This window comes from Chlamydomonas reinhardtii, chromosome 6 (genome assembly GCF_000002595.2).
Source record: "Chlamydomonas reinhardtii strain CC-503 cw92 mt+ chromosome 6, whole genome shotgun sequence".
In the NCBI taxonomy this organism is placed as follows: domain Eukaryota; kingdom Viridiplantae; phylum Chlorophyta; class Chlorophyceae; order Chlamydomonadales; family Chlamydomonadaceae; genus Chlamydomonas; species Chlamydomonas reinhardtii.
Window position 1 is genome coordinate 3,026,353 of NC_057009.1, and position 23,429 is coordinate 3,049,781.

Here is a 23,429-nt window from a genome sequence, read left to right on the forward strand (position 1 = left end):
CCACCTAGACAAAGAATCGGATGTGCTGGTCACTGGGTTGGCGGGCTGGATACGATTTTACAAGTACAGAACCCCCAAGGCCACCCATGCAAGCCTGGCATTGTGTGCGCACACTGCCGCCATAGCCCGGTCCTGTCCTGGCAATCCACCTGCATCTGGTTGCCTGTCTGGTGGCAAGCACAACACCACTACAATGCTTTGCAAAATGTCAGGCTTGGTCTACTGAATATGTATCAGGAATGCTGGATAACCTGCTGGCCTTGAGGCCCACCCTTACCCATGCCGTGTCACCAGCTTCTGGTGCTGCCCACAACCTGCCTCACATGTCCAGAAACGCGCACGGAAAACGCGGCTTCAGTGCCACACAACCCACATCGCATACAGCAGGCACGCCGTGACCTCATTTGCTAAGCGTCTCGGACCTCCCACGCTCTATCACTCAGTCTTAACCACTGGCCCCCACATTGCCCACAGCAGAAACAGCAGTCGTCACAGCCAACTTGCTACTTCGGCCGCCGCTCTTCCGTCTGCTGGCTCTTCTTGAGGCTCTGCGTCGCCGCGGCCAGCGCTGCTGCCAGCATTCGCTCCATGTACTGTTGCACGTGCGGGGCTTGCTGCGTCTTCTGCAGCTGTGCCAGCAGCGCCGCCGTGACTGCAGCGGCGGACGCCTCCGCCTGGGCAGCAGTCGGGTCTGTGGAAGCGAGGGAGCGGCAGGCGGCCGCAAACGGCAACGCGGCCGATGGCGCAGCAGCAGCGGTGTGATGACGTGCTTGCGGCGGTGCTGTCTGATGCGCAACACGCTGCTGATTTTGTTGCTGTTGTTGCATGAAGCGCAACCGGTCCTGCATTTGGAGGGTCCCGCTGTGGCAAGCAGCCATTGCTGCAGCAGCAGCCTGCAGCTGCCCTGCAGCCGCCGGGTGGGTGTTGCCGCCCAACCACTGTGGCTGTCCCGCTTGATGACTAGTGTGCGGGTGAGGATATGGTTGTAGCAGCGGCGGCTGGGGCTGTGCAACAGAGGGCAGCGGTAACGGCAGCGGCAGGCTCCGGCTACTGCCATTGCTGCGCTTGCTGCCGCAGCCACCATCCTTGCCTTTTTTGCTTGTGTGGATTGCGCCGGGAGTCTGCTGTGGCAGCCTGGCAAGCTGTGCCGCTGCCGCCGACTCCATCCGCGAGAGATTCTGCGACACGCCGCCTCCAGCGCCGCTGCCCTGCTGTCCTGCAACCCCTTGCTGCTGCAGCTGCAGCTGCCCAGCACCGGGGTTGCAGCCGTGGCCGCAACTGCTGTCGCCGCCCCACTGCTGCTGCGCGTGCTGCTGAACCTGGTGCCCGCTGTGGTGCTGGGAGTGCTGCTGGCATGAGGCTGCCTGCGTGTCAGCTGCTGCCATGCCCATGCCGCCCAGCGGGTAACCCTGCTGTAGCATCCATTGCTGCCCTAGGCCGCAGCCTTCACGGCCGGCGGCACCTAGCTCGGGCCCGGCGCCCAGCCCGGCGAGTGCCAGCAGTGGTTGAGGCTGATGGCTCCCTCCCGCACTCGTTCCTGCGGCCCCAGCAGCGAGTTGCGCCTGCTGTGCAAGCAGCGGCAGCAGCAGGTGCGGCGGCACCTGCTGCTGCACCCGCTGTTGTGAGTGCAGCTGTTGTTGCTGCAGCTGCATTTGCTGCGCGTGCGGGTGCTGCTGCTGTTGCTGCTCGCCCTGCTGGTGGTGCAACACCTGCTGCACGGCCGCGTGGGGTAGGGGCAGGGCAGCGCCCGCGGCTTCATCCTTCTTCCGCCGCTGCTGCTTTGAGGAGCACGGCTGCGCAGCTGCACCGCACCCCGCTGCAGGGAGCGGCAGCTGCAGCTGCAGGTGCTGCTGCTGGTGCTCATGCTGCGGCGAGTGCTTCTGCCGCTTTGCGGGACCTTCATCCTGCAGGACGCCGGCGAACGCTCCTGTGGCACCAGCAGCGGACATGTGCGCGCTGTGGTGGTGGCCTGCGGCCTGGTAGCTTGCGTCGGCCTGCCGTTTGCCGCCGCTCGCCAGTGATCCCATAGCCCATGCCCCGGAGGGCGCCGCCGTGCATCCCGCTTGGCTCAAATCCAGCACGGCCCGGCCAGCACCCTGCAGATTCGATTGCGGTGTCGCAGCACCAGCAACATCCATGTAAGTCCGCACGCCACCTGTGGCCAACGCTAGTGCAGGAGCTGCTGACTGTGCGTCGCTGCGCGTGCGCTGCTGCAAGGCAAGCGCTGCGGAAGCAGACGCCAGAAGCATTCGAGCGGTTACCGCCTGCTGCTGGTGCTGCTGCGGTGCCTGCTGGCCCGAGCCCGCACCCGCGGGGATGCCGGGGCCTGCTTGTGCCCAGATTGCACCGCTGCCCGAGCTCACGGAGAGCTGCTGCGGCAGGTGGGAGGTGTATTGCGGCACGGCCCCACCAGGCAGGAACACGGTCCCTGCGGTCACAGGCATGCTGTGGCTCCCGGCGCTTCGCATCTGCTGCAGCAGCATCGCGTCTCCTGCTGCCGCCACTGTTGCGCAATGCATTGACACTGCTGCGGCGGCGGCGGCGGCGCCAACACTGCCGGCGGTGCTGCCTCCTGCTGCGTAGTTGCCGGCCCCCTGCTGCACTTCTGGCCCCAGGCCGACGTCATTGCTCTGCCGTGCCGCCCCTGCCGCACCGCAGGCAAAGGCAGACGCGGGCACGGTGGCAGCTGCTGGGGCTGCCAGGGCCTTGCTTATGACACTGCTGCCTGTTGCTGCCGCAGCCGATACCGGCAGCGTCGAGGACGCTTGTCCAAACAGCTCGCGCGCGCCGCCAGGCAGGTCCGGCTCTTGCTGTTGCTGCTGCTGTTGGTGTGTCTGGGCTTGGGCCGCGAACGCGCTTGTTGCACATCTGCCGCTCCCACTCCCGCTGCCAGTACTCCCGCTGGTACCCGCCCGCATGTCCACTGATCCCACGGCACCGGCACCGGCTACAGCGGCTGCGGCTGCTACAGCTGCTGCGGCTGCTGCGGCTGCTGCCGATGCCGCTGGGGGAGCTGGCCACACCGTCCCGCCCGCTGCGGCAGCCGACAGTGCCGCAGCCCATGCCGCCGTGATGCCACCACCACCGCTGCTCCGGCGCCCTGCGTCTCCCAACCATGCATCCGCCTGCTGCTCATCCCACATCAGCACCTGCCTCTGCTGCGGCTGCTGATGCGGTGGCTGTTGCTGCTGCTGCTCCTTCTGCTGCTGCCGCGACGCCAGGTTACTGCTGTCACCTGCCTCAGTAAGGCCGGCTGCGGAGCAGCACAGGGACCAATCGCTGCCCACTGCTGGTGGCCGCAGCATACTGCCGTGCTGCTGGTGCTGCCGCTGCTGCCCCAAGCCTACAGCAGGCGGCACTGCTGGCAGCGGCGCGGGTGTCGCCACGGCGCCGGCGGCCACAACCGCCGCCGCCGCCAGCACACCCGCAGCAGCAGCTGCCTCACCCACAGTATCCGCAGCACCAGCTGCTAGCGCTTGCGGCCACTGCGGTACGGGCCCCTGCTGCTGCTGACATCCACCGGCGGCCACCTCCACCTCGTTGCCATGCTGCGCCTCTGCTGCAATTGAAGCGAGTTCCGCCTGCTGTGCCTCCGCCGCCTGTGTCTCGGCCTCGACTTCCAGCACGGCGTCCTCCTGCTGCTGCGCCACCCGTTTGCGCTTCTTTGCCGGGCGCGCCTGCTTCCCCCGCAGCTGCGGCTGTTGGCGACCTCGCGGCGGCAGCGGCAGGGGCAGTGGTAAATCCAACGCCACCGGCTGCTGCAGTTGGACCGCTTCAACGCTACTGCCTCCCGCAGCAGCATACGCGTCGCCGCCGCCGCCTTCGCTCCGTGGCACGTCAGCTGCGCTGCTGGCACACGGGACCGCACCACCCGGCGCCGTCCCAGCAGCAGCAACACCGGCAGCAGCAGCGGCGGGCGACCCAGCATCTGCCGCTTGCGCAGCCGGCGATCCACTGCCGCCGTCGCTGCCGCCAGCGCTGTCAGGTCTCTCACAACCCCTGTCTCCTCCCACCCCTCCAGCGCCACTGCTCTGACTGCCTGACCCTCCAACGTCTTCCGCCCCGGCAGCCCTGCGCCCCGCCTCCTCGTCCGCCCCCTCCTCCGCCGCCTGTGGCGCCTGTCCGCCGTCACCTGTCCCCGCCTGTGCCGCCGCCTCCGCCGGGTCGGGGTTGTTGCTCCACACGCCCAGCCCCACCATGCCCGCCGCCTTGGCGGCCGCCGCTGAGCCCCGCTTGCGCACGTAGTACACCCCATCCAGCTCGAAGCGGCTCAGGGGGCTGCGACAGCCGGCGCCGCCCCTGCAGACACATCAGCAAAGACACGAGGGGAAATACATCGAGATTGTTTTGCATTCTTGACTTTCTGGTGCCTTAGTTGGCAGGCTGTGCAGGCTGGTGTGGGCATGTATAAGAGCAATGCCCATCCCTTTTGCTTGCCTGTTCAAGGCACGTACTGCGACTCACACGAGCTCAATGCAGCTCCACTTCTTGCCGGGGTTGCGCTGCTCCTCCTTCTCCGTGCGGCAGTAGGTGTCGTACGTCACGATACGCCACTGCGTGCGTGCGTGCGGAGGCAGGGTCAGGGCCGGTGAGCAGGCAGGCACACAAGTGGGGCATACGAAAGCAGCAGACACGCATTACGGTTCAGTGAGGCCAAGCCATGCACGCACGTCACCCAGGCTGGAACCTCCCCTTCCATTAAGGTACCCAATTTCCCTGTGGGCGGGGTCTTGATTCTTTGAGATTGAAGTAAACTACCGCCCCCCCCCCCTTACACACATGCGTACGTCCCCGCCCCAGCAGCAAGCGGCGCCGCACTCACCCGGCGGCAGGCGTTGCAGTGCACCCAGTTGTCTCGCAGGTGGCGTGTGGTGTGGTCGGCCAGGCGGTCCAGCAGCGCGCTGAACTCGGGCGTCTCCACGAAGGCTGTAGTGGAAGATAGGAGGTGGTGGAAGGTGCGGCGATGGGGCGGCACAGCAGGCAGCGAGGTCGGTGCGCCATGGGGGCGTAGGCGGGTGGATAGGGCTGGTCGGTGTGGGCTAGCAGCCTAGCACGGCGGGCGTGTGCGCAACGCGCGGGCGGCTGCGCGCTTGAAGACAAGCATGCTTGCGGGGCACTGGTGCGCCGTCCCCCCTGCTGCGCCGCCGCGGACATACGGTATCCCTTGTAAGGCCCCTCTCACGGGCCCCCCTACCTGTGGCCCCTCACAACCTTCACCGCGCACTTGCAGCCACCCACAGGCCTCACCCCACCAGTCCACCACCTCACTTCCACCCCGCAGGCCTCACCGCTATCGATGGGTATGTTGGGCTCGCCCCAGGCGCCGAACGCGTCCAGGAATCGGCGGTACAGGGGCTGGCGCTCCGGCCCCTTGCGGCAGATGCAAAACACGGCGATGCCGAACCCTATGGGCGTCTTGTCGTAGTCCTTGAAGCGGGCGCTGCCGCTGCGGGAGGGGGAGTGACGGGTGAGAAATGACGGTGGGGGCGGGAGGCGGGAGCACGTGATGGGACGTCTTCGTGGCTGGCACGTGGCTCCTCCGGCCACCACCAGCCCAACCACCTGCAGTACGTACGAGCCAGCAGTCAGCCACTCTACCCATCAGTCGCCCAGCCACGTACCGCCGTAGCATGACGCGCGGGTAGGGCCTGAGGCGCTGGAAGTAGGCTGTGTCTGTGGAGTTGCGGCAGATGAGCAGCACCGCCGGCACCGAGCCGCTCTCCACCTCGTCGATGGCTCGGTTCACGAAGCGCCACTGCACCTGTGAGCGCAAGCCGGCAAGCGTGTGTGTATGTGCTGTGTGATATGTGTGCTGTGCGTGTGTGTGTATGTGTGTCTGTGTGTGTACGCAACGAAACGGACAAGGGGTGTGCGCGCTTGTGCGCAGCTGTGTGACAGGTGCATGTCTGTTACCCACCACACACACACACACACACACACACACACACACACACACACACACACACACACACACACACACACGCCACGTACCTGTGAGGTGTACTCGGGGTTGAGTATGACGTGGTAGCCCGCCCAGCTGTTCAGCACATCCAGCCCGTCGTCCTGCGCGACCGCGTGCGCGTGAGGACAGCAGCAGCGTCGCATCAGGTGGTACGCACAGCCCGAGGTGGAGGGGCGGGTGCCTAAACGTCACACACTCGCATCCACATCAGCGCCCAAGCCCCCTGCCCTTCCCTCCAGCCCCTCCCGCTCGCCGTGCCTTTTTGTCGTACAGCTTCTCAGCGGGGATGTTGGGGTTGGACTGCGGGGAAGGAGTGAGGATAGGTTGGGGCGGGCGGCGGAGAGGTTACATGGGGGACTCGTGACGCCCTCACACAGCCCCCTCCACACAGCCTGCTGCTCGTACCCGTGTATGTCATTCATGCGCGCCTGAGCGGTTGCCCGCATGCAGCCCGCACACGCGCACCTTGGAGTTGGTGCATGGGTCCAACAGGCCGGGAATGTACGGCGTGTCGGCGGTGGGGCGCTGTGGGAAGGCAGTGGCGGCAATCGCATTTAAAGGCGTACATGCATCATAACGCGTGCACGCTGTGGCACGTGGTGTGCTGTGGCACGGGGCACTTGCTTTGCGCCCCCCACGGCCCCACCAGCCAACCCCGCGGCATGAGGGAAATGTCGTGATACGGTATGGGTAAGCACTTTGTGGTTCCCAGATCTGTGTCGACACACAACCAATGCAGTGAGAACCGTGCAAGGGCATGGGACCATCCGATTGCGTACTTAGTAGTGAGGTGGCTGTTAGCCGCGCCTACTCAGGCTATGCTTAACCGTCATCTTACAATATGAAATGAATTGCAGCCATGCATTCCTATACCTACCGGCAGCTGGAACACCTTGAAGGCCCCGGCCGCAATGATCCAGTCGGGCGTGAGGCCCAGCCGCTCTGTCAGGGGATTGAGCGTGGGGATTGAGACAGAGCCAATCCAGACCTGCCTTGAGTCCTCAGGCATGGTAGCTGCGGATGCAGGGTAGGCGCGGCGGTATCCTCTCACACCATCCACGCTAACCAGGAGTGTGGGGGTGGGATGTCGGCCGCGGGACATGTAGAAATTTTGCTTGCGAGAGCAACATGTCGGCGCCACTCCCTAGCAGCCCTTCCAGGAGGAGAGGGATACAATCGAACACGCTGATACGTGCCCTGCCCACACACCCATGCCTACCCAGCTCAGCGGCGCGGTTGCCCCGCCCACCACCGGGCTGCGGCTCCTCGCCGCCCGCCTCGCCTCGTGCCTGCATGCCACATCACCGCAAGCTCTCACCAGCCAGTCTTTAATCACATACTTCAGCCCTTCGACCGCTTCATTCCACGCCCCCAGCTCCCGCCGCTCCCACCTGTCGCCTGCCGCCATGCTGCCCGCCCGCCGCCGCGGCGGCGGCGGCGCCGCCGTCATGCCGGTTGTCCGCCCCGCAGCTGGCACAGGCCCAGGCGTGGTCTGGTGGCAGGTCCGCCGCGGACAGGTAGGGCTGGGCCAGGCACAGCGTGTGGTAGGCCTTGCGGCAGCAGGCACACGCCACCTGCGGGTTTCATTATTGCGGGCGGCGGGCGGGCGGGTGCGGCGGCATGAGAGTTGTGGCCAGGCGACGGCTTGAGACTGATGTGGTGGGTGGAGGGCTGAAAGGGAACTACTACTCTTACTGCAAAGAAACCGGTGTGCATGAGCGCGGGGTCTTGCCAGTCCTGACACAAGAGAATGCAAACCCTCTACTAAATCGCACGACTAAATCGTCAAACGCTTAATGTTCTCATGCATGCACCACCAACACACCCAGTCGACCACTTGCCTGGCCTCCGGGCTCCTTGCATGTGGCGCACACACGCAGCAGCGTGCGCCAGCCGCCGCCCACGTGCCCCCGCCCGCCCACAGCAGCCGCCCCGGGGGCCATCATTCCGTCCTCCCCCTCTGCACCGCCCTTGCCGCCATGCTCATGCTGCTCGTGCTGGTCCTCGTCACCCTTGCCGCCGCTGCGGCCCTTGCCGCCGCGCCCATGCTTGTCGCCTCCTGCGGCGCCTGGCGGCGGCCCGGGCCCCTGTGTGCTCATCATGAGCGCCTGCAGCTCCCCCAGCTCCAACTGCCGCTCCGCCTCCTCAGAAAGCTGCATACGGTAATTGCACACACGTGTCGATACGGACAGAGTGTGTGAGGTAGGGCGGGAGCATAAGGTGCTTACATGGACGCAATGATGCTGGCTGTCGCTTCGGGCATTTTGGATTGCAGGTCGTATGTGTGTGTGCGTGTGTGTGTGATGTGTGTCCAAGGAGGAGGCAATCGCACCTGCGTGTCGCGCAGGCGGCACACGCGCGCCGCCTCCGCCCCCGGCTCGGCCTCGGCGCCCTCCAGCTCCTCCAGAGCCAGGCGCGCGCTGTCACGACTGCAATCAAGTAATCACACATACGGCATACACACACGGCAAGGCGTGAGGTTTCTCACACACAGCATGCCAGCGCAGCACGTGATGATGCCCCATCATGCAAGTGCTTCTTGCAAGCGCAAGCGGACGCACGTCCAGCCCCGTGACTACCGTAGTCGCCCCCCGCACCACACCACACCACACCACACCGCACCGCACCGCACCGCCCTGGCCCACCTCTTGTGCTTGTCGCTCCAAGCCGTCATGGCCGCCACACGCGCCGCCTCGTCCTGACCGGGCAGCACCGCCGCCGCCACCAGCGCCGACATTTCCACCTCACTGGCCCACACGTGGTTGTGCTCGCCTGCGCATGCGTATGTGCATTCGCGCACATACACAAACGTATACAGTGGTGAAGCATAGACGCATGCGCGCTTGTCACTTCCTCTGCTCCCGGTGTCCCTTCCATCCCTTGCTTTGTCCCTGTGTCTCCAATCGCACCTACCGTAGAAGTGCAGCAGTGTGCTGCCGGGCACGTGGCTGCCGAGCAGGTCGGGGACCTCGGCCTTGCGGCAGTGGCGCAGGTTGAACACCGCCGCAGGCCAGTGGCAGAAGCCGGGCATCTGCGGCAGGTAGGGTGTAGGAGCAGCATACAGAAGCGGCAGGCAGCAGGCAGTGCATCGCCAGCAGCGACCGGCACTGGCACGCAGGCACGGACAGGGGCAATCCTAGGGGGCTTCGCCCCCCTGGATTACTTCGTTCAGGGGGCTCAACCCAAGATTTGGTTGATACCGTGCATGCCTAAACCCAGCAGAGCCCATCGTCCGACCGGCTCACCTTGACCCAGAGACGTGTGCCCACCGGCGGCCGAACGTAGGGCGGCGCTGCAACCTCCAGCAGTGGGGCAGCGGCACCCGCGGCACCAGCGGCAGAGGCAGCGGCAGTTGCAGTTGCCCCCGCACCCGCCGCCTGCGCCGGTCCCGGCGGCATGTCCTCAGCACACAGCCGCCGGTACAGCGCCAGCAGTCGTGCGTGTGTGCGCTCCTGCGGCGTAGCGGCGGCACCGCCCTCCGCTTCCGCCATGAGCGCGTCCTCTGCGGCGGCGCACACAGCCACAACCAATGGGAGCCGAGCTTTGACGCGGGCACTGTAGCGCGGAAGAGCAGCTTCATAGAGCAAACTAATGGCTTTGCGTGTCGTAATCGGAGGTGTTATGTATGTGGTCACGCTGAACAGGGGCAACCTGTCGCGCTGGACAGGGGCAACCTCGCGTTGAGCAGGGGAACCCTGTCGCTGAAGCGGGGGGGTGGGGGGTGGGGGGTTAGTTATGGCAGTAGCGCTTGCCTGCAAAGCCTTCGCGCTCCCGTGCTGCCGCTGCGGCTGCGGCTGCGGCTGCCGCTGCGGCCCTGCGCGGCCCCGCCACTGCTGGCTGCATGATCAGGGGCGCCGCACCCTTCACCTGCAGGAGGCAGCGGTGAAAGAGACTGTGCTCGAGGAATGGCTGCACGCCCGCGTGTATATGTAACTTAATGTAGGCAGGCAGGAGTCTTGACAGCTCTTATACTTCAGCCAGGCACTCACGAAGTTGTGGCGGTTGCATTGTGGGCACGTCCACGGAGCCCGCACGGTGATGGTGGTCGCCGCGGCCGCTACCGCCGCCGCCGCTGCCGCGCCTGCGCCGCCGCCGCCAGCACCACCACTGCCGTCAGCCCCGCCTTCTGCCGCGGCCGCTCCTCCATCTGCGTCCTTCTCCCCAGCCGCCGCTCCGCCCGCTGAGCTGCTGTTGCCCTTTCCCTTCGCCTTAGCCGCCTGCTTGCTGGCGGCCGCCGCCGCCACCGCCGCAGCCGCAGCCGCAGCGGTCAGGGGCGCACGTGCACGGCAGCCCATGCCAGTGGCCGCTGCCTCCAGTTTGGCAGCCTGGGCGAGCATGTGCGGCACGGACAGGTCCGGGTGCGGCAGGCACAGCGTGTGGAAGGTGCCGCGGCAGGAGGGGCATGTCACCTGTGGCGGCGAGGCAGGGATCGGATGGGGTGCGTGGGGGCCTGGGAAGTCGACAGCGGAATCAGGATCAGGAGTTGCATGCATGGGCATGCGTGAGTGCTTAATGCAGCAAGAAGAGGAGGTTGGAGCATCTGCCTCATCGGGAGACATTGACTTGATAAAGGCGGCGGGACAGCAGCCTCGTGCTGGTTTGCCTGGTTCAGTCATCGTACGGCAGTTCTGGCACCACCAGCAGCCAGACCGGCAGCCCGCCCTCTCCCAGTCCCAGCAGCGTCATGGTATGCACAACCAACCGAATAACGCGCCTGTGTGCAGCTCTCGCTGCAGCGGCCGCACAGCTTTGCCCGCCGCGCGGCCTCGCCAGAGCCCCCTCCGGCGGCGGCGGGCGGCTTGCGCGGCGGCACCTTGAGCAGCTCCCGCATGGCCGCCATGTCGGCGGCGGGGTCCGGCGTCATGAGCGCCCCCTGGAGCTCCTTGAGTGTCAGAGCCGCCGCCTTGTTGCTGTGGGGGGGCGGATGGGATGTAATGGGGTGGTTAATTGTTAGGAGAGCACAATCAATGCTAGCGTGTTTGTGGGCAAAAGGTGATACCGTATGCGCGCTGAAAAAGCTGGCCAGCTGAGATGCCTTGCTTGGCGGTGCGGACGAATGGGAGCTGGCAGTGAGCGGCTCGAGGACTTCCCCCGGGCAAGCAAGCCGCTCGCTGTAGGCACAGCAGTCCAGGTGCTGAAGGCCAAGACCTCAAGTCCCGCGGCGGCGGCCCCGCCCACTCACCCCTGCTGCTTGGCTGCATACTCCCTCAGCGCAGCCACCCTCTCCCGCCGGTCCACAGTCCACAGCGACAGTTGCGCCTCAGTGGCCCACTGGTAGTTGTGTGTGCCTGTCGCGTGCGTGTGTCGCGATGTGGATAGAGGGCAGCGGCCCGGCTCATTGCGGTGCACGCACACACACACACACACACACACACACACACACACACACACACACACACACACACACACACACACACGGCGGGTTGGGTGGATGGCGTGTGATGGTGCAACTCACACACATTGCATACCGTATGTAGGGCTTGCGGCAGCGACTGAATGAAACGACCAAGGAGGCCACAAGGCGCGTGTCTTTATGATCGCCCCACAGCACGGGCGGCACACACATACGCACGCACACATGCACGCACGCACGCACCGTAGAAATGCACAAGGGTGCGGCCGGGCTTGTGCGACCTGACCAGGGCCGGCACCTCGGTCTTGCGCGCGTGCTGCAGCAGGAACACCAGCGCAGGCCACTGCGGGAAGCCAGCCACCTGTGCAGCCAGTGCATGTGGGTGGGCGGGCAGGGAAGGGCAGTGTGCTCATATAGTTGGCTTTCGCGCCTGATTCCGAGACAGTGGCCGCACCGTACCAAGGTCTGGCATAGGTCTACAGTATGAACACAGCACTTGCATGCGCCACCCGCTGCTGCCTTACCTTGACCCACACGCGGGTGCCCTCTGGGAACTTCCCCGCGCCGCCTCCCGCCTCCTCCATCAGCCGCCGATAGGCCAAATACTCGGGCGACTGGGGCAGCGGCTCACGCCCCCCTCCAGGGCCGCCACCAGCAGGCCCCGCAGCTGCTACTGCCGCTGCTCCACGTGCTGCTGCTGCGGCGGCAGTGGCACCAGGCCCAGGTGCGGCCGCTTTGATGCCGGCTGATGCGGCCGCGGCTGCTGGCGCCGCCGCAGGCGCAATGGCGCCTACAGGGCTAGCAGTGCCGGCCACGGCCTTGGAAGCGGCAGCCGCGGCTGTTGGCAGATGGGCGCACGCAGCAGCAGCAGCTACTGCCGCGTGTGTGGGGACCGGCTGTGCCGTGGCAGTGGCGAGGGCACCGGGGACTGCAGCAGGCGCCGGCACGCTGCTGGCGGCGATGACTCGCTGGCAGCTGTGAGAACCCGCCGCGGGAGCTGCTCCCGTGGCCGACTCCGCATCTAGCCCTGAAGCTGCTCCTGCCTCAGCAGGTAGCGCCGCCGCGCCCGCACCTGCCTCGGCTGCCTCACCCTGCTCGGCGGTCACGGGCTGCTGCGGTTGTTGATGGCCGTCTGCAATGGCACCATCCGCGCCATTGGCGATGGCGCCGATTGTGCCGTCCACAGCCGTTTCAGCCGGGGCCTCGCTTGCGCCTCGCTCGCCGGACTTGCTGCGGCCACGGCCCGCGCCACGGGGTTTGGCCGGCCCTGCACAGGACGAACGGTACACATACAGTATGCGCATTGCAGACACCCCTAGATACAAGCTATGCATATGGTCGGCCATTGCGACACGGTACTCAACACCGCGCGATTGAACTTCCTCAGAGCTTTAGCCCTCTCCCTCTCCCTACCCCGCCTCACGCGCACGCTCAGCACAGGGTTTCCCTGGGTTTCCGGCAACCGCAAGAACGCCGCTGTCCATGACGTCGGGTAACGGCCACACCTGAGCCAGGAGGCCTTCGAGCGGGTGTTGGCGTATAGGATGGTCGAGGGTTGGCAGTGGCGCGGCGGGGGCGCTCCGGACGCCGTTGCGTATCCGCACCGGTACCACACGGCACGGCCCCGTGCTCGTGCGGGCGCCCACCGCTTGAAGTGCCTGCGGCAGTTGGTCCTTGCTCCTCGACCACATCAGCCGCCTCTGCAGAGCTCTCAATTTCTGCCATGTTGTGTTCTGTGGCAATGACTTCAATTTCTCTAGTGGCGGTGGCTTTTGCCAGTGCTTCTTCGCTCCGCATGCGTTCGTCCCCAGCAGTCTGCTCGCCTTCGCCCGCACGCATAACGTGCATGGCGGCAATTGCTTCCCGTGCGTCGTTGATGGTGGCGTCACCCGCATCCAAGCTGTCAACCGAAGGTGGCAGCGCGCGGTCTGGGCTTGCGAGTGAAGTCAGCATTCTCGCAAGTTGGGCCCAAGTAGTATCGTTCACACCATGTCCATGATTATAGCATAGTTTGGTGACTACTGTGTAAACGGCGTCACAGTAAATGCGAGAGCGGGACTTCCGACTGCAAGAAGCTTGCAGGCGCACGCCAGCAAGCTCATGAAGCGCCACTTGCAGGCCGAATGTCTGTATGAAGCATACCGGGCTGAACCCGTTCGTTTCTGCTAATTTCGCATTGAATTTTGTTGCGACTAACTCTTTTGTCGAAACCGAATCCCGCAGGCCACTTTCAGGCAACCGTTACTTGCGTTGTGTACGCGATAGAAGGAGCGGGCGTGCTACCAGCATGTATGAGACCCAAATGGCAGACGCTCGCATGCTGACTCAACCTGGCGGAGTTAGGGTTTCGGCACCGGTGCGGCGCCGGGAGGCAGAGGGCACGTGGCTGTGCATTTCTCGCATCCGGTCTTGCTTCAATCCAGCCTCTGCACACGCCCCCTCAGTCAGGTACGCCGTACTCCTTCGGTGGCTAAACCCACCGGAGTGATACGCCTTTGCCCGCAGGCGGTTTGAACACACTGAAGACAATGCTGTGCAGATGGTCCCAGTGGTGGTCCCAGCGATTCGGGCATGCCATGCGTACACGTGCTGCGGTTGTTCAAACCCTGGCATGGGCGTCACAAGAGGGCGCCATTCTGGGACGAGTACACAACAGTGACTTCTGCGTTTGAACCTGGACCTAGTGCATGCATTTTGCCTAAACATACACACACCACCCCGCTAGGCGTCTTCTGGCCCTCGAGCTGCTGACACGCCCGGGAACCATCAACCCCAGCCCCAAACTATCGAACTCAGGGAATCACACGTGTTCGTACCGCGCATCCAACAGTGAGCACAGCCGATTCTTTGTCTAGGTGGTGTTGAGAAACACCGAGTTTGGGGGGGGGGAGGGGGAAGACCAGGCGGCACGACGCTTACGCGCGCTCGCCACGGATGCGGCGGGCCAACTGGATATCCTTGGGCATGATGGTCACACGCTTGGCGTGGATGGCGCACAGGTTGGTGTCCTCGAACAGGCCCACCAGGTAGGCCTCAGCGGCCTCCTGCAGCGCCAGCACGGCCTGGCTCTGGAAGCGCAGGTCGGTCTTGAAGTCCTGGGCAATCTCACGCACCAGGCGCTGGAATGGCAGCTTGCGGATCAGCAGCTCAGTCGACTTCTGGTACTTGCGGATCTCGCGCAGCGCCACGGTACCGGGGCGGTAGCGATGGGGCTTCTTCACACCGCCGGTGGCGGGGGTCTTGCGAGCGGCCTTGGTGGCCAGCTGCTTGCGGGGCGCCTTGCCGCCGGTGGACTTGCGGGCAGTCTGCTTGGTGCGGGCCATTTTGGGTACGTTGTAGGAGCGAAGAGCAGCGAGTAACTATAATGATGGTGTATGTCTGGGAAATGCAGGAGCACGCTATTTATACCAGTCGCCCAGGCCCGCTGGAGACCGATGCATGGGGCCCGGGCTGGCACAGGTGAGGCGGTGGAGTCAACGCTCCGGTCAACGCTCAGACTGGCCAACGGTCGAAGTCGTTGCCCCAGCCCCCGCGCCCAATAAATTGCCTCTGTACTTCACACAACACTTATCTTACAGCATTCTCCTTTCACCTTTACCAACTCATCTGAACATGTCCGGACGTGGCAAGGGCGGCAAGGGCCTGGGCAAGGGCGGTGCCAAGCGCCACCGCAAGGTGCTTCGCGATAACATTCAGGGCATCACCAAGCCCGCTATCCGCCGTCTGGCTCGCCGTGGCGGTGTGAAGCGTATCAGCGGCCTGATCTACGAGGAGACCCGCACGGTGCTGAAGACCTTCCTGGAGAACGTCATCCGCGACTCGGTCACCTACACCGAGCACGCTCGCCGCAAGACCGTGACGGCCATGGACGTGGTGTACGCCCTGAAGCGCCAGGGCCGCACCCTGTACGGCTTCGGTGGTTAAGCGATTACCTTGGCGGCAGGTGTGGGGAGCAACGTACACATACCCACCGTGTCGTGCCCACAGTCGTGTCCCTTCCACCTGGCTTTCGTCTACCTCTTCATCCAAAACTCGGTGTTTCTCAACACCACCCTGATATGTGTTGCCTCTTTCTAGCGGGGTCATATGAGGGGACATCAGAGCAAACGAAGGGCGATACTTGACATGCACGGAGTTGCGTGGAGCACGTGGGACTGTGGGAGAGTTGCTTGCGCGCAATGCCTGTGCGTGCCCGGTCGTTACCGTCTGGTAGCCGTGGTTGCCTGCCTGCTTGTGGCCTGTTCATGGAGGCTGCAGACCAGAGGAGGGGGTCTTTCCTGCTGCAGACTGTGTGAGCTCAATGGTTAGGTCGTCTTATTGGCGGTCTGCTTGGGATGTCTGGATGTGTCTGCCCTAGCGATCGGCAGAGAGACGGGGGAGGGCGTTTGCAAGGCGGTTTCTCTATGTCCGAGATGGTCTCTCGAAATAGGTGTGGGCATGCCCCTGCAATCCTTCTGCGTACGGGTGCGATTGGGGCCTTGGGGTTTACGGTTCCTGTCACCGATGTGAGTTGGTGGCGAAAACAGATGGAACATGGAGGTACGGCGGTATGGTACGGTGTAGAATGCGATGGGATGTGAACCACAATAGCCTGAGGGCACACAGCACAGTGCCCGAGTGCCAGCGTGTTTCATTTGGGCTCCACTGGTGCTGCCTCACTCACAGGTTTCGCCTGGCACAACACTTAGCAGGCAGCAAACATGGAGCACTTCTACCGAGCCAGCCCCACATCAACCCTCAGCCCAGGTCCGGAAAGGGTGCAAGCTGGCAAGCAGGGTTGCCTAGTACGCGACCCTCTCTCCAAATATGCGTATTAATACAGCGTACTAGGATTTCTAGTACAGTACGTTACAATACGGTGCATAATACGCTGGGCCAGGAAATCCGGGGGGAAAGCCGATGCAAACACGACACGTGTGCCTGCACCATGCCCGAATCGGTGTGAATTTGGATTTGCGCGGCCATAGTCTTCTAGCGGAATTTCCTTCAACTTATTATAATCATATTGTTATAAGAAAACACAGCTGCAGTGCGAAGAGCAGCCATGGTTCGCGAACTTCGACGGACATCCTTTCCAGCACCCCTCGCGCCCCTCACCCGCCACGGCGCTGCCACGGCCCACCCCGCTGGTTTCCCCAGCACAACGTATTTTCCAACGTACTAGCCGACGAGGGCAGCGTACAGTACGTAGTACAGTACGCAGTACATAGTACGCGTACTACGAACTATGCAACCCTGCTGGCAAGCGCTCGAGTTGCCAGGAATCTTTTCGCCTTTGTCACCCAGCCAGGGGGCACCTGCATCACATACTTTAACACAACAGCTACGTGACTAGGGGAGCAGCCTTGCTCACACCCATCCCGCCCGAACCACCTCGGAGGGTGGGAAAGTTGCCTAGCGCAGGCATCTGGCGGGGTGGGTCTGGTCTGGCAGCTAAGTTCCATAGGCATCTTGACCCCCGTGCACGCGCATCTGAGGGTGTTGGGGTAGCCCTGCGCAGGCATCTTGGTTGCCATAACCCACCATGCCACCCATTCCAATTCATTGGCAATCGACCCCAGCCAGCTAGTCCCCGGAAAGGTGGCCAGAGTGCCAGACTACGACCCGGTACGCGAGCATACCTCACCGGCCCACCTTGCCAATACCGAAGCCAGGTTTGTGGTGACGTGCAGACGCGTCTAGGAAGTTTGCTTCCAACCAGCCCCAGCCCCGAAGCCCCAAAGAGCACCAGCAACTCATCTAGCACCAGGTTGCACGTTACTGTCCGCAGATCGAACCGCTTGCCACTCCTGCCTCTCGCCCCCTGAACAAGCGGGCTTCCTACCCGCGTGTCTTGCCCTAGCAAGCCCACGCGCCCCACCCAGAGCCAGGTAGTGGTGGTGTTGAGAAACACCGAGTTTGTTGTGCGAATGAGGAATCGAGGCCAGGCGCTTTAGGCGGTCTCCTCGCCCTTGCCGCCCTTGGTCTTCTTGGGCAGAAGCACGGCGTGGATGTTGGGCAGCACGCCACCCGACGCGATGGTCACCTCGCCCAGCAGCTTGCCCAGCTCCTCGTCGTTGCGGATGGCCAGCTGGATGTGGCGGGGCACAATGCGGTTCTTCTTGTTGTCGCGGGCGGCGTTGCCGGCCAGCTCCAGCACCTCAGCGGTCAGGTACTCCAGCACGGCGGCCAGGTACACGGGCGCGCCGGCACCAATGCGCTCGGCGTACTTGCCCTTCTTCAGGTAGCGCGCAATGCGGCCCACAGGGAACTGCAGCCCAGCCTTGGCGCTGCGGCTCACGGCCTTCTTGCCAGAGGTCTTGCCCTTGCCGCGACCAGCCATTGTATCGTGTTAAGGGTTCTTGCAGAACGAGATAAGAGGGCTGTGAGTAAGTGTTGAAAGCGCTGTAAGTTTGAGTCAAGTGTCCCTTGTGTTTATATGCAGCTGGCCCAGAACCGAGCCGGCTCGGCCTGGCCACCGGTCAACGCTACATGACGGTTGGGTCAAACAACCGCTCGCCTCGCCCTGGCCACCCCGATGCCGAATTGGCAATAAATAGCGCATTCTCTTTCAGAGCGACTATCCCAATACACTCAGTACCTTTGCCGCTTGTCAACAAGTCTATCAAAATGGCCCCCAAGAAGGACGAGAAGCCCGCGACCGCCGAGGCCGGCGCCGAGGCCCCTGCCAAGGCTGAGGCCAAGCCCAAGGCCGAGAAGGCCGCCAAGAAGGCCAAGAAGGAGCCCTCCAAGAAGGCCGCCAAGGAGCCCAAGGGCGACGGCGAGAAGAAGGACAAGAAGAAGAAGAAGAGCGCCGTGGAGACCTACAAGCTGTACATCTACAAGGTGCTCAAGCAGGTGCACCCCGACACCGGCATCAGCAGCAAGGCCATGTCCATCATGAACAGCTTCATCAACGACATCTTTGAGAAGGTGGCCACCGAGGCCTCCAAGCTGAGCCGCTACAACAAGAAGCCCACCGTGACCTCCCGCGAGATCCAGACCGCCGTACGCCTGGTGCTGCCCGGCGAGCTGGCCAAGCACGCGGTGTCGGAGGGCACCAAGGCCGTGACCAAGTTCACCTCGGGCTAAATGCGCTCAGAGGCTGGACCGTGTCTTCTACCGTCCTTACAACATACTCGGTGTTTTTCAACACCACCTTGACGTGGGACTGGGGCTTGGGGATGGGGCGGGGAACCCTAACTGGCAAGAGTGCGGTGGGCGAGGAACCAGTGTAGATTACGCTACCGATTTCAATGCGAGTCCAGGGGGCGTTTGGTAACCGCCATACCCCCAGCTAGCACCAGGCCCCCACCTGCCCCAGGTGCCCTTCCAGCCCATACGCCAAACACACAAGGCCAAACGGCACAGGGACCTCTGTCCTCAGCTAGACGCCCCTGACTCGCTAAGCTGGCCACCACACCAGCTGTCTTCGTACTCTTCAGCAATTGCTGAGTTTTGCGTGCCATGGATGCCGTGGGCGAGAACACGGTTTGTTCCCATCTCGCCAACGGCGGCGGCCCACCCACGGAAGTTGCAAGCCCTGCTCAGCAGGTGCCGTCAAGGGTGCCGTGAGTTTGGGCAAACAAAGGTAGGAAAGGTAGGACTGGAACAACACCGAACCAGCGGTTGGTTACGCCGGCTAGGGACATTGTGCACCGGTACACGAGAATGGGCGAACAGCATAAATGACGAGGGAAGTTGCTTGGCTGTCGGAGACAGGTGTGCAGCCACTGCGTGCACCCGCCTCTTAAGTATCCCGGTAATCGCAGTCCACGTCACGGGCTTGTGAACGGCGTCAGAGCATGGTGCGTGTGCATGGTCCTATTTGCAGATTGTTACAGGTTACAGGCAGGGGTTACAGGGAAAGGCTGACGCAGTCCACGAGCCAGGGGCGTGCAGTGCGATCACCGTGCTTTGGAACCCAGAGGCGTGCCGCCTGCATCGCCGTCGGCCTACTCTAGGTCAAGTAGGCTTGATCCGATAGGACGCTCCATTCCTCCCGTACCAAGCAAACCACGCAAGCAAACCCTATGGGCCATCACCTGGCAGACAGGGCAGGACCAAGTTTCAGCTGTAAGGGTCCGGACGGGTCCGGACGACACCAGGGCTCATGGGGCTACTTGCAAGTTGCAAGGGTTGGCAGAGTTAGTGAAGGCAAGTTAGCTGAGCCAGGAATGGTGCGTGCCGGCATGCTAGCTGAGCACCACCTCGCCGCTCAACCTGCATATGGCAGAGAACGCATCCCCAAGCTACATACCGCCAATAAGACGACCTAACCATTGAGCTCACACAGTCTGCAGCAGGAAAGACCCCCTCCTCTGGTCTGCAGCCTCCATGAACAGGCCACAAGCAGGCAGGCGACCACGGCTACCAGACGGTAATGACCGGGCACGCACAGGCATTGCGCGCAAGCAACTCTCCCACAGTCCCACGTGCTCCACGCAACTCCGTACATGTCAAGTATCGCCCTTCGTTTGCTCTGATGTCCCCTCATATGACCCCGCTAGAAAGAGGCAACACATATCAGGGTGGTGTTGAGAAACACCGAGTTTTGGATGAAGAGGTAGACAGCCAGGTGGAAGGGACACGACTGTGGGCACGACACGGTGGGTACGTTGCTCCCACACCTGCCGCCAAGGTAATCGCTTAACCACCGAAGCCGTACAGGGTGCGGCCCTGGCGCTTCAGGGCGTACACCACGTCCATGGCCGTCACGGTCTTGCGGCGAGCGTGCTCGGTGTAGGTGACCGAGTCGCGGATGACGTTCTCCAGGAAGGTCTTCAGCACCGTGCGGGTCTCCTCGTAGATCAGGCCGCTGATACGCTTCACACCGCCACGGCGAGCCAGACGGCGGATAGCGGGCTTGGTGATGCCCTGGATGTTGTCGCGAAGCACCTTGCGGTGGCGCTTGGCACCGCCCTTGCCCAGGCCCTTGCCGCCCTTGCCACGTCCGGACATTGTCAATGAGTTGGTTAGGGTGAAAGAAGAAAGAAAGCTGTGAGATATCTGTTATATGAACTATAGAGCCCTTTTATTGGGCGCGGGGGCTGGGGCAACGACTTCGACCGTTGGCCAGTCTGAGCGTTGACCGGGGCGTTGACTCCACCGCCTCAGCTGGACCGGCATGGGGCCCATGCATCGGTCTCCAGCGGGCCTGGGCGACTGGTATAAATAGCGTGCTCCTGCATTTCCCAGACATACGCCATATTATAGTTACTCGCTGCTCTTCGCTCCTACAACGTACCCAAAATGGCCCGCACCAAGCAGACTGCCCGCAAGTCCACCGGCGGCAAGGCGCCCCGCAAGCAGCTGGCCACCAAGGCCGCTCGCAAGACCCCCGCCACCGGCGGTGTGAAGAAGCCCCATCGCTACCGCCCCGGTACCGTGGCGCTGCGCGAGATCCGCAAGTACCAGAAGTCGACTGAGCTGCTGATCCGCAAGCTGCCATTCCAGCGCCTGGTGCGTGAGATTGCCCAGGACTTCAAGACCGACCTGCGCTTCCAGAGCCAGGCCGTGCTGGCGCTGCAGGAGGCCGCCGAGGCCTACCTGGTGGGCCTGTTTGAGGACACCAACCTGTGCGCCATCCACGCCAAGCGTGTGACCATCATGCCCAAGGACATCCAGCTGGCCCGCCGCATCCGTGGCGAGCGCGCGTAAGCGTCGTGCCGCCTGGTCTCCCCCCCTCCCAAATCGGTGTTTCTCAACACCACATTTCAACGCCTCGCCTGCGCTGGTTACTGGGTTGACGGGTTGAATACGATTTTGAAAGGTACAGAGCCCCAAAGGCCACCCATGCAAACCTGGCATCGTGTGCGCACACTGCCGCCACAGCACGGTCCTGTCCTGGAAATCCACCCGTGGACTGGCAGCTGGCAGCAAGCTTACACCGTTCCTGATGCGTCCACTATGCTCAGCGCATGCAGGCCAGCCAGCTACTCCTAGGTCGCACGCCGGCTGCCAAAGCACCGGCTCACCCGCATCTATCCTATGATCTACCTGCCTAGGCCATTGTGACCACATCCCCTAGCCAGCCTGGTGTGGTGGTTGCGAATAGCCACGCATCCTGGCAGGACTGCCCATTAGCGGCAGCCGCATAGAGCATATGCACGCTTTGCTCTTGACACTTATATACACCTGCCGCCGAGCTATCTGCATGCCTGTCTGCCCATCCGACCATGAATTTCCAAAGCTCCAAAGCCCCACCACCGCCTCATCACTACCAAGCCAGCCCAGCCGCCCGGCCGCAGGCGAACCCGAGCAGCTACCCTTGCATCCCGTCTTCCGGCGCCGCGCCTGCTGCTGCTGCTGCCGCTGCTGCTGCCGGCGGCGGCTTGAGCACGTACATGCGCACCTCGAACAGCTCCTTGGGCCAGTTGCGCTGCTTCACGTTGTACAGCACCTGGGCAGTTGGTTAGTGTGCCGCAGCATTACTATGGCTCAGCATGGTTGGCAGCGACAGACAGGAGGAAACAAGCGTGTGTGCGATGCGAATGTGGCATGGACCGGCATAGCAAGGCAAGGCGCATGCCTGGTGCCTGTCACCGCCGTGCCTTGGTCCCACATCGCCCGTGGACCGCCACCCGCCGCGCCCGGGCAGTGCGAGGCAACCTCGCCTCGCCCCCACAGGGACCCACCAGACCCCTCAGCACTGACCCTTGCCCTCTGGCGGTTTCCAGGCTCGGGGTCTCATAGGAATCGTTGGGCCTCTTTGGGCCTGGGACCGCAAGTGCTTTCTCCCTGGAAATGATGGCAGAACATCACCCCAACGAAACACGCACACACGCACCTGCACGCCCGCCTTCTCGAACAAGTCCAGCATGTAGCTGTTGGAGCGCGTCAGTGAGGAGTCGTCATTGTCCACCACGAAGCCGTCCCTGCGGCCAGCGGTGGAGGCAGCGCCAGAGGCAGCGCCAGAGGCAGCGGTGGAGGCAGCGGGGATTGAAGCAGGTGGTAAAGAGTGCGGGCTCACAGCGGGGGCAATCCAAAGCGTGCAAGCACGCCAGGGACCATCTGATGCTGCTCGGGCACCGACTTTGCGCCGCCGCTCCCCAGGGTTGCTGCACACCCTCCCGCTGCCAAAGTCCATGTGAATCCACGCACAGTGAGTCCCAGCCAAGCCTCTCACCCGCCAGACCCCCACCAAGTGCATCGATGCCACAGTCGAGTGGTACAGCAGATGGCGCAAGGCCGGTTTGGCTTCTTCAGGCGCCCGCGCGACCCAACTCACTTGCAGATGTTTTCCTTGACGAATATGAGCCCATCCGGCTTCAGCCCCACCGCCGCGCGCTGGAACAGCGAGATGAAGTCCACTGCAAGGCACATCAGGGCGGGAAGGGCAAGCTGGATATGTGACCAGCCGCAGCGCCAGAGTATCACCAGATAGCCGCAGCGTGTGCAGGGGTAGGGGCAAGCCTGGTCCATTTGACGTGCCGCGACCGACCATAATGAGGCAGATGCAGCCATAAATGCAGGGGCACTTTGCCATTCCTTGTGGGTGCAGCGCCGGCACCCCTTTACACATGCGCGCGCACACGTGCAGCCGCCCAGGTGCAACCCCACAGGCCACAGCACCGCACCCACCGTCCGTGAGGTACAGCATGCACCACTGGATCCAGATGCAGTCGTACCGCCCCACCTCGAAGTTGTGAGCCTGTAGGAGGGAGGGCGGCGGGCGCGGGCGGCAAGTGGAGGGTGCCGGTGGATTTGCATGAACAACAGGCGGACGCGACAGCCGGTTTTCAGGAACGGCTGGTCGGGTTGTGGCCAGGCGAACGAGTGCAAGCCGGACCGTGTGGCACCCGCGCCCGATACACTGCTCTGTCGCCAGCGGCTGCCCAGTCCCGGCCTTTGTTCTTCTGCCCGTACCCGGGGTCCCAGGCCCGCACCTGCAGCCCCTCGCAGAAGAACCGCTCCGCCACACCCCGTGGCTGCGGCACCGTGCGGGCTGACAAGTTCTTGGCTGCAGGACAAGGCGGGAGAGGAGTGTTGCTTGGACGCAAGACGGCTCCTGGGGGTCCTCCCTCCTTCCCATCCTCCTGCCTCCTGCCTCCTCCCTCCTCCCCCCTCCCCCCTCCCTCCTCCCTCCTCCCTCCTCCCTCCTCCCTCCTCCCTCCTCCCTCCTCCCTCCTCCCC

The 23,429-nt window shown here is 63.5% G+C and overlaps 8 protein-coding genes across 8 annotated transcripts in view; 3 read left to right on the forward strand and 5 right to left on the reverse strand.

The window, feature by feature from the left end:
* Positions 1 to 45: 45 nt before the first annotated feature.
* Positions 46 to 13,573, reverse strand: CHLRE_06g274050v5 (uncharacterized protein). The gene is made up of 23 exons (XM_043062983.1): positions 12,821 to 13,573; positions 11,840 to 12,582; positions 11,559 to 11,676; positions 11,145 to 11,250; positions 10,677 to 10,872; positions 9,952 to 10,371; positions 9,715 to 9,829; positions 9,208 to 9,464; positions 8,876 to 8,993; positions 8,608 to 8,734; positions 8,295 to 8,391; positions 7,804 to 8,115; positions 7,354 to 7,536; positions 7,182 to 7,251; positions 6,840 to 6,904; positions 6,428 to 6,487; positions 6,221 to 6,262; positions 5,992 to 6,063; positions 5,622 to 5,761; positions 5,289 to 5,446; positions 4,823 to 4,926; positions 4,465 to 4,553; positions 46 to 4,299 (listed from the first exon to the last, which is right to left on the reverse strand). Exons 1-23 carry the CDS (start codon positions 13,266 to 13,268, stop codon positions 504 to 506), a joined length of 7,836 nt encoding a protein of 2,611 aa, XP_042923689.1. The 5' UTR covers positions 13,269 to 13,573; the 3' UTR covers positions 46 to 503.
* A 144-nt stretch (positions 13,574 to 13,717) lies between these two features.
* On the reverse strand, positions 13,718 to 14,783 carry CHLRE_06g274101v5 (uncharacterized protein). The gene has a single exon (XM_043062984.1). It carries the CDS (start codon positions 14,636 to 14,638, stop codon positions 14,231 to 14,233), a length of 408 nt encoding a protein of 135 aa, XP_042923690.1. The 5' UTR covers positions 14,639 to 14,783; the 3' UTR covers positions 13,718 to 14,230.
* A 110-nt stretch (positions 14,784 to 14,893) lies between these two features.
* On the forward strand, positions 14,894 to 15,905 carry CHLRE_06g274150v5 (uncharacterized protein). The gene has a single exon (XM_043062985.1). The coding sequence runs from the start codon at positions 14,928 to 14,930 to the stop codon at positions 15,237 to 15,239; it is 312 nt and encodes a 103-aa protein (XP_042923691.1). The 5' UTR covers positions 14,894 to 14,927; the 3' UTR covers positions 15,240 to 15,905.
* A 32-nt stretch (positions 15,906 to 15,937) lies between these two features.
* CHLRE_06g274200v5 (uncharacterized protein) lies at positions 15,938 to 17,753 on the reverse strand. Its single transcript, XM_043062986.1, has one exon. The coding sequence runs from the start codon at positions 17,635 to 17,637 to the stop codon at positions 17,248 to 17,250; it is 390 nt and encodes a 129-aa protein (XP_042923692.1). The 5' UTR covers positions 17,638 to 17,753; the 3' UTR covers positions 15,938 to 17,247.
* A 100-nt stretch (positions 17,754 to 17,853) lies between these two features.
* CHLRE_06g274250v5 (uncharacterized protein) lies at positions 17,854 to 19,135 on the forward strand. The gene has a single exon (XM_001703009.3). It carries the CDS (start codon positions 17,925 to 17,927, stop codon positions 18,384 to 18,386), a length of 462 nt encoding a protein of 153 aa, XP_001703061.2. The 5' UTR covers positions 17,854 to 17,924; the 3' UTR covers positions 18,387 to 19,135.
* A 5-nt stretch (positions 19,136 to 19,140) lies between these two features.
* CHLRE_06g274300v5 (uncharacterized protein) lies at positions 19,141 to 20,293 on the reverse strand. Its single transcript, XM_043062987.1, has one exon. The coding sequence runs from the start codon at positions 20,253 to 20,255 to the stop codon at positions 19,944 to 19,946; it is 312 nt and encodes a 103-aa protein (XP_042923693.1). The 5' UTR covers positions 20,256 to 20,293; the 3' UTR covers positions 19,141 to 19,943.
* Positions 20,294 to 20,503: 210 nt separating this feature from the next.
* On the forward strand, positions 20,504 to 20,975 carry CHLRE_06g274350v5 (uncharacterized protein). The gene has a single exon (XM_001703010.2). The coding sequence runs from the start codon at positions 20,547 to 20,549 to the stop codon at positions 20,952 to 20,954; it is 408 nt and encodes a 135-aa protein (XP_001703062.1). The 5' UTR covers positions 20,504 to 20,546; the 3' UTR covers positions 20,955 to 20,975.
* Positions 20,976 to 21,047: 72 nt separating this feature from the next.
* The window catches only part of CHLRE_06g274400v5 (uncharacterized protein), a 4,306-nt gene continuing 1,924 nt past the window's right edge, over positions 21,048 to 23,429 (reverse strand). Inside the window, exons 6-10 of the mRNA XM_043062988.1 lie at positions 23,183 to 23,256; positions 22,878 to 22,947; positions 22,525 to 22,606; positions 22,084 to 22,171; positions 21,048 to 21,696 (exon numbers count right to left, since the gene is read on the reverse strand). Of these exons, the coding sequence (XP_042923694.1) occupies positions 21,559 to 21,696; positions 22,084 to 22,171; positions 22,525 to 22,606; positions 22,878 to 22,947; positions 23,183 to 23,256 (452 nt within the window). The 3' untranslated portion in view covers positions 21,048 to 21,558. The remainder of the gene's footprint in view (positions 21,697 to 22,083; positions 22,172 to 22,524; positions 22,607 to 22,877; positions 22,948 to 23,182; positions 23,257 to 23,429) is intronic.

Excerpts from the sequence above, each read along its gene's own strand:
- CHLRE_06g274200v5 (XM_043062986.1), bottom strand. The coding sequence starts at position 17,637 with ATGGCTGGTCGCGGCAAGGGCAAGACCTCTGGCAAGAAGGCCGTGAGC.
- CHLRE_06g274350v5 (XM_001703010.2), top strand. The coding sequence starts at position 20,547 with ATGGCCCGCACCAAGCAGACTGCCCGCAAGTCCACCGGCGGCAAGGCG.
- CHLRE_06g274150v5 (XM_043062985.1), top strand. The coding sequence starts at position 14,928 with ATGTCCGGACGTGGCAAGGGCGGCAAGGGCCTGGGCAAGGGCGGTGCC.
- CHLRE_06g274250v5 (XM_001703009.3), top strand. The coding sequence starts at position 17,925 with ATGGCCCCCAAGAAGGACGAGAAGCCCGCGACCGCCGAGGCCGGCGCC.
- CHLRE_06g274101v5 (XM_043062984.1), bottom strand. The coding sequence starts at position 14,638 with ATGGCCCGCACCAAGCAGACTGCCCGCAAGTCCACCGGCGGCAAGGCG.
- CHLRE_06g274050v5 (XM_043062983.1), bottom strand. The coding sequence starts at position 13,268 with ATGCTGACTTCACTCGCAAGCCCAGACCGCGCGCTGCCACCTTCGGTT. Across the intron at positions 12,583-12,820 it reads TCGAAGGCCTCCTGGCTCAG|GGCCGGCCAAACCCCGTGGC; the intron begins GTGTGGCCGTTA and ends CGTCCTGTGCAG. Across the intron at positions 8,392-8,607 it reads TGGAGCGACAAGCACAAGAG|TCGTGACAGCGCGCGCCTGG; the intron begins GTGGGCCAGGGC and ends ACTTGATTGCAG.
- CHLRE_06g274300v5 (XM_043062987.1), bottom strand. The coding sequence starts at position 20,255 with ATGTCCGGACGTGGCAAGGGCGGCAAGGGCCTGGGCAAGGGCGGTGCC.